This window comes from Odocoileus virginianus, chromosome 4, assembly GCF_023699985.2.
Source record: "Odocoileus virginianus isolate 20LAN1187 ecotype Illinois chromosome 4, Ovbor_1.2, whole genome shotgun sequence".
NCBI classification, from domain to species: domain Eukaryota; kingdom Metazoa; phylum Chordata; class Mammalia; order Artiodactyla; family Cervidae; genus Odocoileus; species Odocoileus virginianus.
In genome coordinates this window covers 72,462,702-72,484,337 of record NC_069677.1, presented here as the reverse complement: position 1 = coordinate 72,484,337, position 21,636 = coordinate 72,462,702, and the positions used below count along the sequence as shown (strand labels likewise).

The window sequence follows — 21,636 nt, the reverse complement described above, 5'->3', positions numbered from 1 at the left end:
TTTGCCAGCTGCCAATGTAGGCTATATAGTGCACATCCTAGCAGCCCCACTCCAGAGGGCCAGGGATAAACTAAGGCCAGCTGGGAGGGTGTATGCCTGGGCTGGGCTGGGAGACTGCTCCTTGAGCTGTGCTTCTCCTAACAAACATGTTTATTATCTGTATAGGTCCAGGAGAATGCAAGCCAAGGCTCATTTGACTGATGATATTATGTCCAGTTTGTGTAATAAGATCTCAAGCTGGGGCTCAGAGAGTTTGTGTAAGTCTAATGCTCTTCTTATAATGGTCTTCTGAAATGTAATGATAGCTTTGAAAAAACTTTTATGTAGACTCTAAGTGGTGTTGGAGAAGACTCTTGAGAGTCCCTTGGACTGCAAGGAGATGAAACCAGTCCACCCTAAAGGAAATCAATCCTGAATATTCATTGGAAGGACTGATGCTGGAGCTGAAGCTCCAATACTTTGGCCACCTGATGTGAAGAGCTGACTCATTAGGAAAAACCGTGATGCTGGGAAAGATTGAGGGCAGGAAGAGAAGGGAACAACAGAGGATGAGATGGTTGGATGGCATCACCGACTCAATGGACATGAGTTTGAGCAAGCTCCAGGAGATGGTGAAAGACAAGGAAGCTTGGTGTGCTATAGTCCATGAGGTCACCAAGAATCAGACACAACTGAGTGACTGAACAACAATAAAAACAAGGGCTAGCCAAGGACTATTAATAAAATACATACATTCAGTTCAGTTCAGTCGCTCAGTCGTGTCCAACTCTTTGCGACCCCATGAACCATGGCACACCAGGCCTCCCTGTCCATCACCAACTCCCGGAGTCCACCCAAACCCATGTCCATTAAGTTGGTGATGCCATCCAACCATCTCATCCTCTGTCATCCCTTTCTCCTCCTGCCCTCAATCTTTTCCAGCATCAGGGTCTTTTCCAATGAGTCAGTTCTTCACATCAGGTGGCCAAAGTACATTGGCACTCCCCAAAATGCAGTAGTTAATTATAAATCCAACAAAATATGTATAAGATCTGTAGAAGGAAAACTATAAAACTGACGAATGAATTCAAGGAAGGACTAAAGAACTAAATAAATGGAGAGATATTCCACGTTCATGGATAGGAAGACTATATTTCTGAGATGTGAGTTCTTCGCAACTTGATCATAGAGTCAATGTAATCACAATCAAAATCTCAGCAAAGATTTTGTGGATATTGACAAACTGATTCTAAAGTTTATAGGGAGAGACAAAATACCCAGAATAGCCAACACAATATTAAAGGAGAACAAAATTAGAGGATTGACTCTACCTAACTTCAAGACTTACTGTGAAGCTACAGTAATCAAGACAGTGTGATATTTACAAAAAGAATAGAGAGCCTATAAGTAGACCCACATAACACTGGTCAACTGATCTTTGATAAAGAGTGAAAATAATTTTGTTGTTCAGTTGCTCAATTGTGTCCGATTCTTTGCAACCCCAACCATCTCATCCTCTCCTGTCCCCTTCTCATTCTGCCTTCAATCATTCCCAGCATAGGGGTATTTTCCAATGAGTCAGCTCTGCATCAGGTGGCCAAAGTATCAGAGCTTCAGCATCAGCATCAATCTTTCCAGTGAATAGTCAGTGTTGATTTCCTTTAGGCTTGATTGGTTGGATCTCCTTTCTGTCTCAAGGACTCTCAAGAGTCTTCACCAGCACCACAGTCTGAAAGCATCAGTTCTTCGGCACTCAGCCTTCTTTATGGTCCAACTCTCACATCTGTACATGACTATTGGAAAAACCATAGCTTTGACTAGATGGATCTTTGTGAATAAAGTGATGGCTTTGCTTTTTAATATGCTGTCTAGGTTTGTCATAGCTTTTCTTCCAAGGAGCAAACATCTTTTAATTTCATGGTTGTAGTCACCATCTTCAGTGATTTTGGAGCCCAAGAAAATAAAGTCTCTTACTGTTTCCATTGTTTCCCCATCTATTTGTCATGAAGTGATGGGACCAAATGCCATGATCTTTGTTCTTTGCATGTTGAGTTTTAAGCCAGCTTTTTTACTTTCCTCTTTCACCTTCATCAAGAGGCTCTTTTAGTTCCCCTTTACTTTCTGCCATTAGGGTGGTGTCATCTGCACATCTGAGGTTATTAATATTTCTCCTGGCAATCTTGATTCCACCTTGAGCTTCATCCAGCCCAGCATTTCTTATGATGTACTCTGCATATAAGTTGAATAAGTAGGGTGACAATATGCAGTCTTGACACACTCCTTTCCCAATTTTGAACCAGTCAGTTGTTCCATGTCTGGTTCTATTGCTTCTTGACCTGCATACAGGTTTCTCAAGAGGCAGGTAAGGTGGTCTGATATTCCCATCTCTTTAAGGATTTTCCACAGTTTGTTGTGATCCACAGAGTCAAAGGCTTTCATGTAGTCAATGAAGTAGATGTTTTTCTGGTGTTCTCTTAATTTTTCTGTGATCCGGCAAATGTTGGTAATTTGATCTCTGGTTCTTCTGTCTTTTCCAAATCCAGCTTGAACAGCTGGAAGTTCTCAGTTCACATACTGTCAAAGCCCAACTTCCAAAGGTTTTGAGCTAGCATGTGAAATAAGTGCAATTGTGCTGTAGTTTGAACATTCTTTGGGACTGAAGTGAATTGATCATTCTCTGGGATTGGAATGAAAACTAACTTTTTCCAGTCTTGTGTCCACTGCTGAGTTTTCCAAGTTTGCTGTCATTTTGAGTGTATCACTTTAACAGCATCATCTTTTCAGATTTGTAAGTAAGGAGTGAAAGTAATACAATGGAACAAAAGATAGTGTCTTCCACAAATGGTGCTAAAATAACCAACCAGCCATCCACATGCTGGAAAAAAAAGAAGTCTTGACTTATATCCTTCATAGAAAGCATAATTTTTATCCAACTGTTTAGAAATAATAATAGGTAATATCGATAAGTGGTTATTATATATTAGATACAATAATAGACACTTTACAATTCACATTTCATTTGATCTTTCTATTTCCTTGAGAAACAGGTATTTGCCCCCATGTTCCCTGCGAGAAATATGGGGCTCAGAGTTTGTGGGTTGCCCAGGCCACACTGGTCTTACGTACACAGCCTGGGTTAGAACCCATGTCCTGTGACTTCAACTCCAGTGCTCTCCTAGCTACAGCATGGCTGACAAGGTAAGGGGCCTCTGAAGGAGGTAGGCATGTGTTTTCCTCTGCTGGTAAATAACACTGGGCATCATTTCTCTAAAGTTTGGGGAGGTAAGCCCAAGGATCTTAGTGAAGCATGAAGAAGACATGCCTTGTTGTCTCTAGCCATTCCCAAAGTTGACACTGAGTTGTGACTATTGTAGAATGAAGTTCCAGGTCATTTTTCTGAGATGTGAATTTGAATCACAGCAGCAGTGGACCTGCCAAAGGGACACAGTTGCTTGCTATTTGCCATTTATCATCATTATATTATGTTATGTTATGTTATGTCCATTAGAGTAACTCTTACGAAGCAGGGAGAAGGTGGCTCCTGCCTCCTTCCCGTGAAAGCCAGCCAGTAGTACTGGTGATGGATATCAAGAGAAGGCAAAGAGAATGGACATTTTACAATAAAGAATGTATCCTTGGTTGCATTACTCAACTTAAAAATTAACAGAAGTCTTGGACTCGGTCCACATTTCACCAGTCCAGTGTACATGGGAGGTGAGGAGTAGTCGTCCATGTGCAAATCTTCCTCACCTGTGCTCTTCCCTCCCAAATGCCAGGATTTACATGTTGCTGACCTTAAAGTTAGGGCCTCCTGGTGCAGAGTTAGGGACCAATGTGTTCCAGGTAAGCATCCTCCCCTGAGATGCTGGAGGCCAGAGCTGTCACCCCCACTAGCGTCTCATCCCCTCACTGATTCAGTCACTGATCCATTCACCTGTCCTCACAGCAGATGCGTAGGGGCCAGTGTTCCATGTCTGCCTCTCCAGGCACATTGCCCACCCTCAGGAAGCCTGGAGTGCAGGGAGCTTCATATCCTGTCTTCCTTTTCACAAGCCCTTGTCTCTCAGAATCTAAACACAGGATATGGGCCCTTCTGTATGTGCACCCAGATGCTCCAGCGTGTCAGGGTTGGATGTGCTGGTGCTCCCAATGACCGCATGAGGTGGGGACTGTGCCAAACCCCTGGGAATCTGCAGCCCTGTGAATTCCAACCCTTCATGTTGGCTCTCTCTTGGGGCCAGAGCCCAAGAGCTCCAGCCTCTCTGTTCAGGGGCCCCGAGCCCCCACGGCATCCCATGTGGGCGGCATGCAGGCAGGGGTTTGTTCTCTGTGCCTGTCACTCTGCTACATGGAGGGAAATGGGGCTTTTGTGAGTTCGCAAGTGAGTCTGCTGGCCCATTGTCTGGGCCCAACTCTCCTTAGACCTTCACCAGCTCCATGAGGACAGGGGCGGGGCTGGGAAAGGCCGGATGTATTCCCAGCCGGAGCTGAAAACACTATTCATCCCAGAAACACCTTATTAAGCAGCAATAACAGCACAAAAAGGGAGTGCGAAGAGGGAATAGGAGGAGGGAGGTGAGGGCCAGGAAGAAGAGATTCGAAAGGGGCACTGGCAATGGATTCAGAGCTCCGAGGAGCCTTGGTTCTCCTAAGGAGACCCTGGCATGCTTGGTAGGGGAGGGTGGGGACCTACATCCTCATGCTTGGTAAGGGTATCTACAGGGAGATGAAGAGAGAAGTAGGATGTGCCCAGCAGGATGTGACAGCCCCCTTCCCTCTCATGTGATGTTCAGATCTGTCAAGAGGTGATAGGGGCTGGCAGGAGAGCTGATGGAGCCAAGAGCGTGGGGCTGGGAGAGAGAAAACTCGGAAGGGCTGCCATGGAGAAAGGGGAGCAATTGGTTTTTTGGGGACCCTTTTAGGGGACCCCATGTGTTGAAGAAAGGAAATCCCAGGAGGCAGACTTCTGACGAGAAAATGGTCCAGCTGGACAGGTAGTGAGTGCCTCATCTTGGGTGGTATGCAAGCAAAGATTGAGTGACCAACGGGTGAGAGTGCTGGATGAGAGCCTGAAGCTGGGGAGGAGGATGCACCCAGTCTCTGGAGCTTTGTATACCGTGTATGTGCACGTTTGTTTGTTTGTTGCTCAGTCATGCCCAACGCTTTGTGACCACATGGATTGTAGCCTGCCAGGCTCCTCTGTCCATGGAATTCTCCATACTGGAATATGTAGCCATTCCCTTCTGCAGGGGATCTTCCTGACCCGGGGGTCTAACTTGGGGCTCCTGCATTGCAGGCAGATTCTTTACCATCTGAGCCACTTTGAGAGGCTCTGAATTGAGAGTGGCACCTAGATTTGGGCCTAGTCTCTGATTGCCTTTGGGTAGGCAGGAAGTGAAGTGAGTGGGCAGGTGAAGTCTGGACTGGTCGTCAGGTGCAGGCTGGAGGACAGGGAACAGAGCTCCAGATCCTGTGTCACTGAACTTAATCTTTTTTTCAGTTCAAAAGGAGGAGAGATGCAGATTTGATTTTTCAGTCTGTTCTTTTGTCCAAAAAAACCACAGTGGAGAGTCACAATACTTTTGCCTCACGCCATCACGGAGAGTGCAAGGCCAAGTCCATGAACAGCCTTCCCTGTAAGCTTCCGGCCCTGAGGAGGAGGAGGCGATTCCCAGGGGCCCCCGTGGCCCTCGGTCAGGAGACAGGGGCTGTGCTTCTGCTTCGTCTCAGGCAGAGCCTCTGAGAGTCTGTCCTGTCACACTGACCCTTCACCCCACCACATCTGTCCATTTCTCTGAGGCGTGGCCACAGTCCCTAGCACCCTCTGTGGAAGCCTGCCTGACCCCCCAGCCACGCTCTCCTCCCGCCCTGAGAGTGTAGCCCACAGGCCACATTCCGGGCTCCTCCTCAGGCGAGCCCCTGACCCGTGTCCCATAGGCTCTGTGAGCGATGGGAGTCTCCTCTGTGGACCTTCTGTGCCTCACCCACGTGCCAGCCCGCTCTGGGAATCAGGCCCCGAGTTCACGGGCTGCCGGCTGCCAGGTGGAGGCCCCGTCATGCTTCCTGCAGGATCCTCCCTGGTGACTGAAGCCCGCATTCTACCCCACCTCTCCCCTTGCACCCTCAGGGCAGCCTCAGTCACTCTCTGACTTTCGTCATTTCCCCTGTTGTGCTGGATGGCTTTTGAGTGCTTGTGATGGTCTGTCTGTCCTGGGCTCTGAGCCCGCCCTCCTGTGCTGCCTGACCACCGTCATCTGTGAGGTGGCGATAGGAGCACCAGTAGCAGACCCAGAGAGGAGCCTGCCAGGAGAATGGCTCCCTCTGGCCTGTGAGATCGTAATTCTGGCCTCCTCTAGCTAAGTGGGTGTGGTGGCCAGTGGGGTGATGCCCACAGCCGCTCTGGTGCTGCCCTTGTAACTCCATGATGCCTCCTGTCGTTGGGAATTTACCTTTTGCCATGGTGCCTCTCCTTGTCAGGAAGCCCGTCCTGCCCTGCCTGTCAGTCCTGCTCCTAAGAACCCTCTATCATTGCCAAGACAGCCGAGGAGCACCCCGGGAATGCTTCTATTGTATTTGTGTTTTCCAGTCAATAGACTTGGCTGGCCCCCGGCACCCAGCATTTCCTGAGACCCCGAACAGTCTCGAGGCTATTAGTGTCCTCCCCACAGTGAATGCCTTCTTACAGAAATATCTCCAGAGAATTCGAGGCTCCCTTGTTAGTCTTAGAAGGGTCCTGCTGGCTTCCCCCAGCTGGGGGCTGGCAGGCCTGGTAGCCGGAGTCCTGCTCCCCACCTGCTCTGGCCAGGAATGCCTGAGCTGCCCTCTGCCTCAGGTCTGGGGTCTGCACCCTCCCAGGGCAGGAACTGTTACCCTCTGAGAGCTGTCAGGCTTTGGGGACTGGACAAATGCCACCTCACAACTCGGATGCCCTCCCACACACACCCAGGCCTTAGGACAGTGCCCTCAGCTGCAGAGGAGGCATTTTATGCAGTTGTTTCCATGTAACAAGCAACTAAAGTGAGATGAGCAGAAGGGTGGCCAACTCCACATCAGTTTGTCAGAGGGAACAGACCAGGAGACGGCAGACCTGCAGAGTAGGCCTGGCCCTGCTGCCAGCATGTGATGAGAGCCTGGAGCCTCTCTGCCCACACTCCTGGGGTGGACAGCAGTAGGGTGACCAACTGACCACTCCGGGCATTTTTCTGGACGGAGTCTGGCTCTCTGGAGAGAGGAGGGTGGGCTGGGCATGAAGGCTGGAGGCCAGGAGAGTGGTGCCATGGGGCAGCGCCCCTCCATGGCCATGCCAAGGATACCGACCCCTAGAAGAGGATGTCTGTGTATCTGGTGGGACGCACTCTGTGAAGAGGCCCCAGGGGGATGTGTCAGCTCTGGTGGCCCCTCGGGAGTCATCAGCCCCAGGCTGGTCCAGGATATGTCCAGGAGAAGGCCAGGGCCTGCCTTCCAGCCCCCACTCCTTCCTTCTCTGGCACATCCCCCAAAACCCTACTAGAGCCCTACCCCTGGTACCCCTGGGAGGGGGCAGTGACATCTGAGAGTTACTGTGTCACAGATCAACCCAGGATGCGGGCACAGGAGGGCTGGAAGGAGAGGCAGACGGCAGCATGCTCCCTTTGATTAACGAGCCCAGGCCACCATCCATCGCCGGCCTTCATTAGGGCTGCAGAGAGTCATTTTGCATGGGCGTGTGGCCTCTCCTCCCCTCTCTTCTCCCGGGTGATTGATGCCCCCAGGTGCCTGCATCCCCCAGCAAGTGAGAAGCCCTCTCTCCTCCTGTGGATGAGGAGTGGAGGCAGCCGGCTTATTATGCATGATTCTTATCTGTGTGCCATTGGCGCCAACTCACAGGGCTGTCAAAATGGCCAGGGCAAGCGGATCTAATCTCCCTTAGAATTCACAGTGCTGGGAGACTGCAAAATGCCAGGCTTCTCTATTTTAATGGGCCTTTGACTCTCCCCACAAAAATGCAAATAGGTGAGGCACTGAGCAGTGGGCTCCTGGCCAAGCCGGCACAATCAGCGTGCTGGAGCAGAGAGATAAAGGATGTCCCTGGACCACAACACTCCTGGAGAGTCTACTTTCTCTCCTTGCTGCTGGAAGGCACCTGTGTTGGTGCTGGGGTGGGAAGCTGCGTCAGGAGGATGTGAGGGCTTGGGCAGGAGCTCTGCTGCAGGTCTGGTTAAAGGCCCCCCAGTGCCTGATGGCCTGGGTGTGCCTGGGGCTGCTGACCATCATGCCTGGGCGCAGAGGAGCCTCCAAGGTCTACCTTGCCTGTGCCCACTGACACCATCTGGCTGGTTTGGGTTCTGCCTACAGATGTTTGATGCTGCGGAGGGTCAGAGATCCCCAGCCCAGGATGGGTGAGACCGACTTTTCTTCTCATTTCTCTGGCTCTGGGGTATTTTCAGATGTAGGAGAGGTGCAAATGGATTTGAGAGGGTGTCTGTCCAGCTTGAAGGATTGGGAAATATAGACGTGAGAATGGGAAAGGGAGCTGAGATAAAAGGAAAAGAATGTAGAAAAGGAATCAGGAAGAAGACAGAGGGGCTGTTGGGCATTTTGTGCCTAAAATGAAGACTTTCAGTCTCCCTTTTTCCTTTCGCCTGTGTATAGTCTCACTTGCTCAGGGCTTCTCTTTTGTTGGAGAGCAGCTGTCAGTCCTTGAATTCCAAGTCCCCTCCTCCATCGAGGAGCCAGATGGGGGTGGCATGCCATGCAGGATAAGTGTAGGGGCGTGGGGAGGGGACAGGCAGGGCTCCACAAGGGAACAGTCTCCCAAGGGCGGGCCCGGCACAGAGCCTCCGCCTCTATTTGGGCAAGAACACTGTTGAAATCCTTTCACTCTGAAAGATGGACCGGGTGGTCCTAATCCATCAGGATGATGAGTAGGTAACAGGACAGGCGTGTGGGCGCCCTGCCTTTGTTCCTGAAGCGCTGTCCCTGACCTTGGCCCTTGGGAAAACTCAAAGGGTGAGAGTGAAAGTCGCTCAGTCATGTTTGAGCTGCTTGTTGACCTCTTCCCAAGCATCTCTGGATGTGAGGAGAGACTCTTGCGTTTAGTTCTTGGTGGCCTTGCAAGAGGGGACTCTCCCTGGTGGCACATGAGAAAGAAGAAGACCACTGCCCAGCACCATTGTTCTCAAACCAGTGATTCTTCAGCCATAGTTTTGAAGAATGAAGCCTGACACTCTGGACCAAGAGGACCTGTGTTCTCTGTAGCAGAGGCTGCTGGAGCCACACTCATGAACAAGACAGGCAGTGGGGCATGCGTGTGCATGAGTCCATAATCTCCCCCCACCCCAACTCCACAGGCCACGTGGGTCCCCATCCCTGACATTTGTCGTTGGTTAACCCAGAATGTCCCTGTGTCCAGCCCAGCAGAGGCGCTGTGGCCCCCAGGCCTGGCTGCTGGAGGCTGCTGCCCATGCCCCACCTGGGGATGGGGAGGCATGTGCTGAAGAGGGTGGTATTGGGGTCACTGGGTTTGGGATGTGGCTATAGAGCTGTGGCTGGCACCCCTGCAGGCCAGCTTCACCAGCTTTGCACCAGCACCAGGGCACTGAGAATAGCACGGGAAGAGGCCTGGCGTGTTCGTGTTCCCTGGGCCTCAGAGTGTATGTGGGATCAGGGGAGCCACTTGGCTATTCGGGCTACATCGTCAGCCTTCTCTTTAGGCCCGGGTGAGACCACACAGGGTCCAGTGTGTCTACGCGGGCAGCCTGCAGGAGAGGCATTCGGTACACTCATGCCAAGGCTGCAGCCCCATCCCAGATCCCCCGTGCACGGTGTCCATGGTTGAAGGAGGCTGTGACAGGGTCCCTTGGTGCTTGGACAAGGAGGGCTGAGGAGAAATTAGAGGGCAGCTGGAGGGCCGAGGCTTTGCAATCAAGACTGCCAGGGCGGGCTGGGGTTGGGGGACCAAAGCCCACCCTTCAGAGGGGGCCTTAGGACCTAGCTGGGACCTTAGGCTCTTAAGACACTCCGCTGCCCACACCAGGACCAAGCACAGGGCATGGCAGTGCTTGCTGTTAGGGGCCCAACTCCGATTTGTCAAGCACTTGCACAGTGAGTGTCTGGTGACACTTCTTGGCTCCAAATGATCGCCTAGGTTGATGCCCTAACCTCAGTACCTGATGATATGACCTTATTTGGAATAGGGTCATTGTGGATGTAATTAGTTACCATGAGGTCATAACTAAATTAGGTTGGACCCCTAACCCAATATGACTGATATATTATAAGATGGCCATGTGAAGAAAGAGGCACTTGGGGTCACCTGTGACCCTGAAGGCAGAGATCAGTTCAGTTCAGTTCAGTCGCTCGGTTGTGTCTGACTCTTTGCAACCCCATGGACTGCAGCACTCCATGCCTCCCTGTCCATCACCGACTCCCGGAGTTTACTCAAACTCATGTCCATTGAGTTGGTGATGCCATCCAACCATCTTATCCTCTGTTGTCCCCTTCTCCTCCTGCCTTCAATCTTTCCCAGAATCAGGGTCTTTTCAAATAAGTCGCTCTTTATATCAGGTGGCCAAATACTGGAGTTTCAGCTTCAACATCGGTCCTTCCAATGAACACTCAGGACGGATCTCCTTTAGAATGGACTGGTTGGATCTCCTTGCAGTCCAAGGGACTCTCAGGAGTCTTCTCCAACACCACAGTTCAAAAGCATCAATTCTTCAGTGTTCATCTTTCTTTACAGTCCAACTCTCACATCCACACATGGCTACTGGAAAAACCATAGGACCTTTATTGTTTAAGTAATGTCTCTGCTTTTTATCGGAATGATGCAACTTCAAGGCAAAGAACACCAAAGACTGCCAGGAAGACCCCAGCAACTAGAAGAGGCCAGGAAGGATTCTCCCCTGCAGGTTTCAGGGGGAGCATGGCCCTGCTGACACCCTGATTTTGGACTTTTAGGCCCCGGGGCTGTGAGACATTGCATTTCTGTTGTTTGGAGCTACCTAGATTGTGTCTGAGCTGAACTGGGCTGGGCAGAGAAGGCAGCCCTTCTGAGGCTTGTCCCCAGCCCTCTCCAGCTCCCCAGCTGAACAGCCCATGGCAGGTCCCCCTGCTCTGGGCTGCTTCCCAGGGAGCCTCACTTGGTAGAGCCTGGGAGGGAGGGAAATCAGAGTTGTGCCTCTGGCTTGTTCACCGGTTCTGCCACGTGGAAGCCAGGACCAGACCCAGAGCCCCTCCCACCTCCTAGAGGCACATTTCTGTGCTCTGACCCATCTAAGCTGTGGCTTCTTTCTATTTATGATAATTAATTGCATCTTGAGAAATGAAAGAAACAGAAGGAGAAGGGTGTGGTGGGGAGGACTGCACTAGTCTGCGTTCTTTAAAAGAGCAAATTTCACAGTTTGTATCTGTGGTTTAAGTGCCTGTTCCATCTCATTCAGTCAGTCAGTCATTCAGCAGATGGGCTGGACTGCCTCATTCCACTTACTCAGGCTTGCTTCTCTTCCTCACCGACCACTTTTACACACCAGTCAATGGAGACTTATGTAATAACAGTTCCTCTTCACCTTACACTTTACACTTAGCAGAGACAGTAAATAAATATTGTTCCAATGAGTGTTCTTAAGAATATACAGAGCATCTTTTTGGGCCTGGTCTCACTGGCTCAGGGATGCAAGAGAGATACCTCTTTCTGGAAAATCAGATTTTGATGTTCAGATGTTGATTTGCTTGTTAGTCTTGGAGTTGGGATTTGAACCCAGGTCTCCAGAGCTGATGGAGCATTTCTGCTACATAAGGCATCTGATTAAAGTCTATGGGATGGAAGTCACAGCTATGCCTTCTCAAAGTACTTACAGTGCACTTGGGCAAGAAAGATTCAGAACAGAATTCAGGTAGAGAAGAGGAAAAAGCCATTCCAGGCAGGAGGCCCTGCCTGAGCACAAGTGGGGGTGAGGGGGATGATGGGTCTCCTTTGGGAAACTGAAGATCAATTTGCAAAAGTTGGGCTTGGAGCAGAAGCTTCATGGAGGCCGTTAGTTTGTTGCATATCTTGGATTAGTGAAGAGACTTTGGAAATCATAAAGTAGGGGAGTAAGATGGGATGAAATAGGGGTTTTTAGAAGGTGGGTTAAATTTCTGTTTCTGAACGTGTGTCTTCTAAAACAGCATGCGAAATAGAAGAATGTGAGTGATAGTAAACCGGTGTCCCTGACCTATGAGCTCTTGCACTTGGCTTTCTGGTCTTTGTGCTCATGCCGCTATTTTACTCCATTGAAGCGGTGTTGCCTGAGTTGCATCTGTGGGGCCGACACAGTTCTGTGTCCTGCTCTGACATCCTGATGCTGCGACATTGTAACACCCCAGGAGTGTGAATGTGAGTGTTCCGTCCTACATTTCCTTCCCCTCTGGATAGGCTGGTTCTATTGTTATCATATTCTAAATAATGCTGTAATGAATATCTTCATGATATAGAGCCTTCTGTTTTCCTTTGGCCAGTGTCTTGGGGGTGACATCACTGGGTGATCAGAGGAACCGAGATTCTGTAAGCCTTTTCTGAGTGTGGCCGTATTGCCTTTGAACTAGTTACATGGACAGCAGGAGCTAAACTGGGCAGCTGTGTGGAGAATGGTATAGATGGAGCCTCTGTTGAGACACCAGCTAGGAGGTGGTTGCTGTGGTCCCTCTGTGCAGGGCTGATGCCCTAGACTCATAGTTGCTGATATTGGAAAGGAACACACAGTGAAGATGCAGGAGTCACTGTGGCATGGTGAGTGATCTGATGATGGACTGGGGAGAACAAGGAATCAAAGCTAAATGCGCCTGAGGTTTCCCACAAGGGCTCCAGGGAATGGCAGTGGGAAAGTGTGGAGCGGGGTACATGTGAAGAACCTTTGCCTGGGTGGACACATGGGATGAGATGTGAAAGGCTTGCTTGGAACACTTTTTCACTAGCTGTGTTGGGCCCCGGGCCCAGTTATGCCAGAACACGAGCCCCTGAGGCTAGCTGGTGCCTTTCCCAGTTCACACTCAACCAGAGCCATCTCCAAGCCCAGAGCCGGCACAGCTCTCGCTCCTCTGTCCTGGGGGGCAAGCTGAAGCCTGTTCAGAAGGTTGGCGATGAGATTGCCGGGAGGCTGGACTGAATTGGCAATAGGAAGTCTGGGCAAGTGTGAAGCTGCAGCTGAGCAGCTGTTGGTTGCGGGACCCTGTGTCAGAGCTGAGGTTTGCGGGAGTGGCAGACACCTGAGGAATCTTGTGGGCATCATCAGTTCTTTGCCCAGTGAACGGGATGTATGAAGATAGGACACACCCCCAGGGAAGACCTGGAGAAAGAGCCCCAGGAGGCCCCTGCAGTGAGCCTGGGTTGCGTCTTTGGCAGGCCACGGTGATGGACGGAGCAAGGCCATGAGTGGGGACAGCGAGGAGCCTGGGATGGTGGCTGGAGGAGTGAGCTCCAGGAAATGCTCAGGTTCTTGTGATGAGTTCAGGTCTGGAGGGCAATGTAGGGGTCCCATGGAGACACTGAGGGCCTCACCGTGGTCAGAGCTGCCCAGCGCACTGTGAGCACTGGCACACTCTGGATTTGGGAGTGCGGGAGACTGCTCACTCCATGTCTTGTTCCTGCCAGTCCTGGAACAATGTGTGTGTGTGTGTGTGTGTGTGTGTGCGCATGTGTGTGAAGGGGCTGTCACTGTGCCTCCTGGGTAAGGCAGGAGGAAGTGCTAGCTGCGCACCAGGCTCCACGCACCTGTCATTTTATTCAGTGTTCACAACTGTCCCTGGGATTCCCCCTTCCTGCCACTCAGCGAGGCTGTAATTGCACATTTAGCTGCGTGGTTATTTGATTAATTTCTGTCTTCTCACTTGTCTGCAAAGTCCTCGAGGGCCGAGGTGTCTGTTTTTCTCTGCTCTGTCTCTGGTTCCTGCTCTGCGCCCACCTGCCTGTGGGAGCGACTCAGACAACCTTTGCTGCATGGGTACCATCACCCCTGATGCCATGCATCCCAGCCTTCTTCCAGTGATCCCAACCCCTCGTGAAGGCTGAGGGAGAGGCTGGGGCTGCAGTGGGCTGACCTCCAACTCCTGGCCTTTACCTGAGAGGACCTGGATTCGTGGAGTGACTCTGGGCGGTGGCTCCTGGGTTTCGGGAGCTCCGTGAGCCACCAGAAGGCTGCACGGCCGTGCTGGTTCTTCCCTGCTTGGAAGGTCCTTGGATTTGCCTTATCAAATACACATGAGGCTCTGCTCAGTGGAGGCCCGGAAGCCCCCATTCCATCTGTGTATGTTGTTGTATACTGTTACCACCATGGAAGGACGTTGTAAATATTTTCAGCTGAATGTCTGATTAATGTCTCTCCAGAAAGAGTGGCAGAACTGTAAGGAGAGGGTTTATTTAGCTCTCTTTCACCATGATGGGCATCTAATTCATCCCAAATGTCAATACATCCCAAGGTGCCAATCCAGACAGAAAGGGGAACCGTCTGCAGAGCTGGGTGGCAGCTGCCTTTTCCTCTGTGCAGGGGGCTCAGACCTGCCCCCACCACCCCGACCCTCGGGTGGCGGCCCCCTGTGGTTGGATGGGGGACTCTGAGGGTTTCCCTACCAGAACCACTGAAGGGAAATTGTTCCCTGGGAAAATAGGGTCTCTCTACCAGGCTGCTCATGTGCCCCAGGCTTCTCGGGTTCTTGCCAGTCTGGCTGGCTCCTGCCAGAGACCCCCTTCTGTCTCCCCTTGCGGCCTCCCCTCCCCTCTGGCTCAGTCTTCCTCACCCCGCTCTGAGGTTTGGGATGATTCCCAGTTCATCCACATCGACCTGTTTCTGCTTCTCCTCGTCACTCTGTCATTTCTCCCAGGTGAGGTGGATGTCTCTGTTCCTCGCTCCCACCATAGCCCACCCTTGCCCAGGAGGCCAGTGTTGCCTTTGCCCAGAGACAAAGGCATGTGTCTTTGGGGATGGACCCACTTACTCCCCACACGTCCATTCCCTTGAGTTTCTCGGTTTCCTTCTCATGGTCTCAGCCAGAACAGAATGCTGAGTGAGACTTTGCTTCTTGTCTCTCCACTGGACCAAGAGTCCCTCCAGGGGACCCACTGCTCTGATTCGCTGCCGTATTCTCCACTTATGTCACTCCTGGGTCTTTAAAGGAAGGAGGTAGATGATCGGTAGGTATCTATGATCATTAATTCTTGTAGAAATCATAGAGGTATTTTACAGATACCATCTTTAGGTCCTTTTCATAGCTAAGAAACTGAAGCTTGGAGTGGCTCAGTTATAATAATAAAAGCATTCGTTTGCGGTGCTCTGTGTCACGCAGTCCGCTCTTGGCCCTGAGCTCTGAGCCCTCCTCCGTTCTGCAGGTGAGGAGGGAGGGGAGAGAGATGGTCATTATGTGGTGGAAGTGGGGCCTGGACCCCACCTGCCTACCCCAGCACCTTCTCTGCCCTCCATGTGCCCTCCCCAGCTTTTCTCCCTTGGGCAGTGAGCATGCACGCCCAGAGAGCAGAGGCTGCTGGTGGGTATGGGTCCCAGAGTCATGCCCCCTGTAGACATGCAATCTGACAGCAACACATGCACCTCCAGCTGGTTTGGTCCCCATGCCGCTGTTTGAGAGCAGAAGTGATGGTAAATATTTAATTGTGCTTCCACCATAACTTTCTGCCAGAACTCTCAATATGCTTTATAAATGCAAATGAGTACTCTCTTCATCTCCAGGGAGATGTAAACCTCCTCAAATCACTTTAATTCAGCCCCCACCAGAGTGTAATGCCATAATCAGGAGTGCTCTGTGCCAGAAAAGAAACTGCCCTTAATCATATCGAGTGGATGGTTTATGGTTTTGTGGCCTTCCATCTCCACGGCGGGCAGGATGCAGAGAAATGGATTCTTCTCGTTGCAAGTTCTGTCCAAGAAGGTGGATGGAAAACATTATTTAGAAACAGATTCAATTATCGCCCTTGAGCAGGTAACTATGAATATAATGAACTCTCAGATTGTATTCCTGGGGTTAACAGAACAAACCAGTCCTTGGAAGATTTAGGAGTGAAGGCTGTTTCTTACTTTTGGTTCTGGACTCTAGTTCCCTCCCTGCCCATGTCCTCTGCTCTTCACTGCACTTCAGCATGATCCTGAAGTTGAGGAGTGCCTCCATATACATTTTTATTGCAATATGTGCTGTTCTGGGGGGCTTTTGTGGCTTCTTAGTGTTATGACCAAGATCCTCCATTCCAGGGCACTGCAGAGTCCACAGAAACCCATGTCTGCCCAGTAGGCAGCAGGCTGAGATTTGAGGCTATCAGCATCAGGATGGGAGGCTATGTGACCATGAAGGAGGCACTACACTATTCTGTACCCTGGTCCCCAACTCTGCAAAGTGGATTCAGTGACTCCTGATTCAGGCCCACCTGGCAAAGGCATTTAATCATGGAGATGAATTTCTCCAGGGCCTCATGGAGTGCCTTTGGAGACATGTATTATGTAAATCTGGTGTGTCATTATGATCATTATTAGTGCTGTGAAGTGGAGACGCGGGGGAGAAGGAGGGCTGCTCCGTGCAGGAACCGGCCTCCCCAGCTGTCGGAAGACTCGGTGGAGAAAACAAACTCAAGCAGTCTGTTCCTGTGCTTGTGTTCCTTCAGTTATGCAAGGGGCACCACTCTTGATCCAACTCCAAGTGAGCGTGGATGGGCTAGTAAACCCAACTCCCTGTATTTGCCTTATTCCCCTGTTTGTAGTGAAAGCCCCCACTCCACTGGGAGGCAGGTTGTGAGGAGGTGCCTCACTGACCTGTTAGCACCTGTCCATACTGGTCCCATTGAGATACCCTGGACCCCATCTGAGCCGTGGGTATAGTCCATGCCAGTCACCATGGGGTGGTTCTGGGGTCCCTTCACTAGACCTGTTCTGGCCCAGAGACTCTGTCTGCTCCGTCTATGCCATGTCTGCCTGGTGGGGTCACTCCAGGCTGGGATGCTGTGTGTCCAAGGCCCTGTCACCTGGGCAGACTCCCACCATCCCTTCTCTGGGATTGAGCACTGAGAGACAAGGGCATAGGACACCCCTTGACTCAGCACGGCTCCTCATTTATCACTTTATTTTCACTGCCTCGGTCCTGCCCACAGGGTAGTTTTCTTCCTAATCCTTTGGTTTATGCCAGGAGTTCTTTTGTTTCCTAAGGGGCCCAAATTTCTGCATTCATACTTCCCGTCTCCTGCCTGGAATAGAAAACAGAGAATGACTGTTCACAGGGGATGGAGGGATGTTCAGGAGAAAAGGAAACAGTAGGGAGAAACCAAAACAGCACATCAAGTCTATGTCCTGTGCCCATGTTTGTTGAGCCACTTGTTCAGTTAGGGTGTACTGTGCCTGGTGCTTTGATACATGCCTTGGAAAGTTCAAGTGCATAAGACACCTCCACTAGCCTAAAGAGCACCACTGTGTGATTTTGAAAGATGCCCTTTTGGAACTCTGGACTCCCATGCCAAAAAAAACCCAAAAAACCCTCACAATTGTGTATTTGACTCATAGCTTCCAACTTAGGCAAAACTTAACTCAAAATAGATCATAGACCTAGGTAGGAGAAAATCCTTTGTAGTCTTGGGTTAGGCAAAGATTTCTTAGGTAAGATATCAAACCATAAAAGAAAAAAGTTGATAAATTAGACTTCTCCAAGATTTAAAACTTCTGCTCTTTGAAAGATGCTATTAAAGGAATGAAAAGATAAGTCATAAAGTGGGATAAAATATTTGTAGGCCATCTGGTCTGATAAAGGACTTGTGTCCAGAATAAAGAACCTACCAAACTCAATAATAAGGAAATAACTCAATTTAAAAATGGAAAAATATCAAACAGACACTTCACTAAAAGATATACAGATGACAAGAAATCATGTGAAAAGATGCTTAACATCACTCTTCATTAAGGAAATGAAAATTCAAACCACAATGAGATACCACTGCACATTTGTTAAAATGGCCAAAATTAAAAATGACTGACCATGCCAAGTGTTGGTGAGGATGTGGATGAACTGGAACTCTCATATACTCTCATGTAATAGCCCCAAAATGGAAATGACAGGTGAATTGGTAGACAAAATGCAGTCTCTCCATACAGTGAAATACTACTTAGCAATGTAAAGCAATGAACTATTGATACACACAAATATGGTGAATCTTAATTATGCTGAGCTAAGCCAGATTAAGAAAGTATACTATATGATTTCATTTATATAAATTTCTGGAAAATGCCAGTTAACCTACAGTGAGAAAAAACAGATTAGTTATTGCCTGGGGACAGTGACAGGGTGGGGCAGGGGCAAGAGGGAAGGAGGGATTTTAAAGGGACAGGAGGCTTCTGGGAATGATGTCTCTGTTTCTTAATCGTGGCGATGGTTTCATGGGTATAAATATATGTCAAAACTTATCAAATTGTATGCTTTAATTATGTGCAGTTTATTGCATGTCATTTCTACCTCAGTAAAGCTGCTGTTAAAAAAAAAAAAAAAGGATTTCTCTGGTGGTCTGGTGGTTGAGACTCTGCTTCCAATGCAGAGGGCACGGGTTCAGTCCCTGGTTGGGGAACAAAGATCCCACATGCCGTGTAGTACAGCCAAAATGCACTAACCCCCATACACAACAAACAAACCCGCCTGCAAACAAAAGGGCTTTTGGACTTGCTGATCAAAGCTCTAGTCAGGTTTTGGGGAGAAGTTTCCATCGAGAGGTAGGGCTGACAGCAGTCAATAATAGATTGAAAAGGAAAGAAAGGAAAAAGAAAAAGGTGCCCCGTTTTCAGGACACTTCCCTGCTACCTGCCCGAAAACAGCTGTAGTAAATATCAGCTCTGTAACTGCTCCGTGGTGCCTGGTGATCTTCATGCATGTGCTGCAGCCACCCTGGTGCCCCTGGGGGCTTGTAGCCAAGTCAGGGTGTCCAACTTTCCCTTCCTGGCCAGAGGGATTGGTGACCAGGAAGCAGGCCTCTGGGGTCTGAGATGTGTGTTTGTGTTTGGGGTGAGGCCTTTGCCAAAGCCACAAGCTTCCAGCAGAGTCTTGGGAAGGGGGTGGCCATGAATCTGGGCCCAGAACCTGCAGGAGGACTGAGTGTTGGGGTCAGAGAAGTTGAAGGGAAATCAGCTGAGAGTGTCAACATGGATGCCTAAGGGGAAGCAGAAGAGAGGAGTGTGGAGAAAGGAGTAGGGAGTCGGAGATCAGAAGGAGGTGGCTGAGAAAGACTTGAGGAGGGGAATTCGATTTGGCTACTTGGTCAACACGTAGGTTGAGTGATGTGAGAAGATGCCATGTCTCAGGATTAAAGTGATGAGTAGGCAGATGATGTCACACACCATCCCCCGGGTGGCTTGGGGTCATTCAGTAGAGCCTTAGCATCAGGACACCTGAGTTCTGTACCTAACTCTGCCACAAGCTGCTCCTCCTAGCAGAACTCTTCCCCTCAAGCTGTAGGCTTGGCAGAGGAGCCCAGGGTTCCTAGCACTGACATTTACAGTCCTAAGTAACTTCACCGTCCAGTAATTCTTCTGACTCACTATTTTTTTCCTTTTTTTGACCTTCAGAAACTTTAATGGACACCAGGACGGCTACTGCAGAGCTGGGCTGGACCGCCAATCCCGCATCAGGGGTGAGTGTCAGACCGTCCGTCCTCCTGTCCTGATGAGTAGTCATGGGAGCAGAACCTGACTTGCCCCTGTGGGGTGTGGATTACAGGTGTGAATGGCTTTGTCTGTGGCCCATCCACAGAGAGCCAGCAGCAGGTGGCCAAGGCCTGTGTGGAACTGGGGCCAGTGGCTGCCAGTAGTTGGGTGTTCAAGTCAGTGGTGATGGGGAGGACAGAGATCCGGATGTCTGTGGGGCTGAAGAGGGGCCAGGGCATGAGGAGGAGCTCGAGTTCAGAAGGGCTGAGGCTGTCTTTCACCTGGCACTGCCTTAGATCAATGTTCTGGATTCATTCGTTCAGTGTTCATGCACCTGGTCAGAACCTGTAGCTGCAAAGATGAATAGCCTTGAGGAGCTCATGGCCTCCTGTGGGATCCACCACATGCATGAATGAGCTGAAATGTATCCCTCCTGGGTGGCAGTGGGGAGACTGACAGCCGGGTGTGGGCACAGAATTGGGAGTGAGACAATTCAGAGGGAGACAAGAAGCCTTTACAAAAAAAGTGCATGCAAGCTGGGCTTTGGAGAGTGAGTAGGAGTTTGACAGGCAGTAAGTAGGGAGTCTGGAAAGATATTCCAAGTAGGAGGAATAGCTGGTTGAAAGGGATGGAGTCATGAAACGATGTAAGAACAAGAGTCTCTGTGTCTGGACCATGGGAGGGTGTGGATAGTGCTGAGGTGGGGCTGGGCTGTGGATTGGGCAGTGTACAGTGTGGGGAACTGGGACCACTCTGCTGAGTTAGCCATTTGGCTTTATGGATCTTGTCACACTTGCTGACACGATTGTAGGGAACAGTTGAGAGAAGGCTCTTGTAGCTGTCTTGGATGGGTCAGAGGCATCAGATTAAAATGGGATACTCAGGACAGTTGGAGCAAAGCTAAGCAGGAGGCCTTGGCAGCTTTTGGCAGTGGGTAAAGACACTGGGGAGGGGAGAGGCAGAGGGAGGAGGTGGGATGGGATTCACATCTCAGGCTCTAGTGGCTGGCTCTCTGTGGGGCTTAATCATGAAGGGAGAGGACAGGAGGAATGCATGGACTCTTCATCCCAGTGAGGGGGTGAGGCAGGGCCAGGGTTAGCTGGATCTTCTCTTCAATCTCACTCCTCCTCTCTCCTCCCTGCCTTTGGTCACCTCCAGCCTGGGGCCTTAGGCCACTCTGCACCCCAGCGTGTGAGTCACAGCCAGTCCTAAGACTCCCACTTATGTCTTAGGGACATTGGGATTCAGGTCCCAAGGCAGACTGTGGTCTCACCTGTGCTTTCTCTCCAGGATCTCACTTTTGGTGCAGGCATCAAACCTTGCGGTAAGAGGGCAAGGTCTGGGGTGAGCTGTGTTTCCCAAAGTGGGGCCAGGAGCAGGGGCCAATCTTGCCCACACTGACAAGTCCAAATCCTGCTGGGAACACTGCAGGCCACCAGGGAATACCTCCCACTCCCACTGGGGACCTCGTGAAAGCTGATGATGCAGCAACTCTTCAAGTTGCCCAGACATTAAGGATTTGCCCCTCTTCTACAAGTTACATGGTTAGCAGAAGGTTTGCATGTTTTCTCCTGTGACTTAAGTCATTGATGTGATTTATGGTTCATTTTCTGCTTGATTTTTGTACACACCATTTTCTGCTTGATTTTTGTACACACCGCGTGTCTTCTTTAAACTTCTGAACTCCTTCCCAAGGCAAGTGGCCCTTTTGGGAAATATTCAAAGTCAAGAGATGCCTTGATGGGGATGAGAAGGAGTGAGAGGCAGGAGAAAACCAAGAGGTGGTCTTCTTACAGAAGCGCAGGGGGCAGGGGTCAAGGAGGAAGGGGGCAAAGGTGGCAGGTGCTGCTGGGCTTTGGATGGTGCACTGGGCTTGGTTACAAGGACTCTATTGGTGCCACATGCTGCTGGTTTCAGAAGGGACCAGGGTCAGAGGCCAGAAAGCAGGGCGTTGAAGGGTCGATAGGAGGTGAGGCGATGGAGCAGCCCATGAGAGGAGGGAATACAGAGCCCAGGAGGTGGAGGCAGG

The 21,636-nt window shown here is 50.4% G+C and overlaps 1 protein-coding gene across 1 annotated transcript in view; it reads left to right on the top strand.

Moving 5' to 3' along the window:
* The window catches only part of EPHB1 (EPH receptor B1), a 454,706-nt gene that overhangs the window by 115,428 nt on the left and 317,642 nt on the right, over positions 1–21,636 (top strand). Inside the window, exon 2 of the mRNA XM_070466704.1 lies at positions 19,530–19,594. Within this exon, the coding sequence (XP_070322805.1) occupies positions 19,530–19,594 (65 nt within the window). The remainder of the gene's footprint in view (positions 1–19,529; positions 19,595–21,636) is intronic.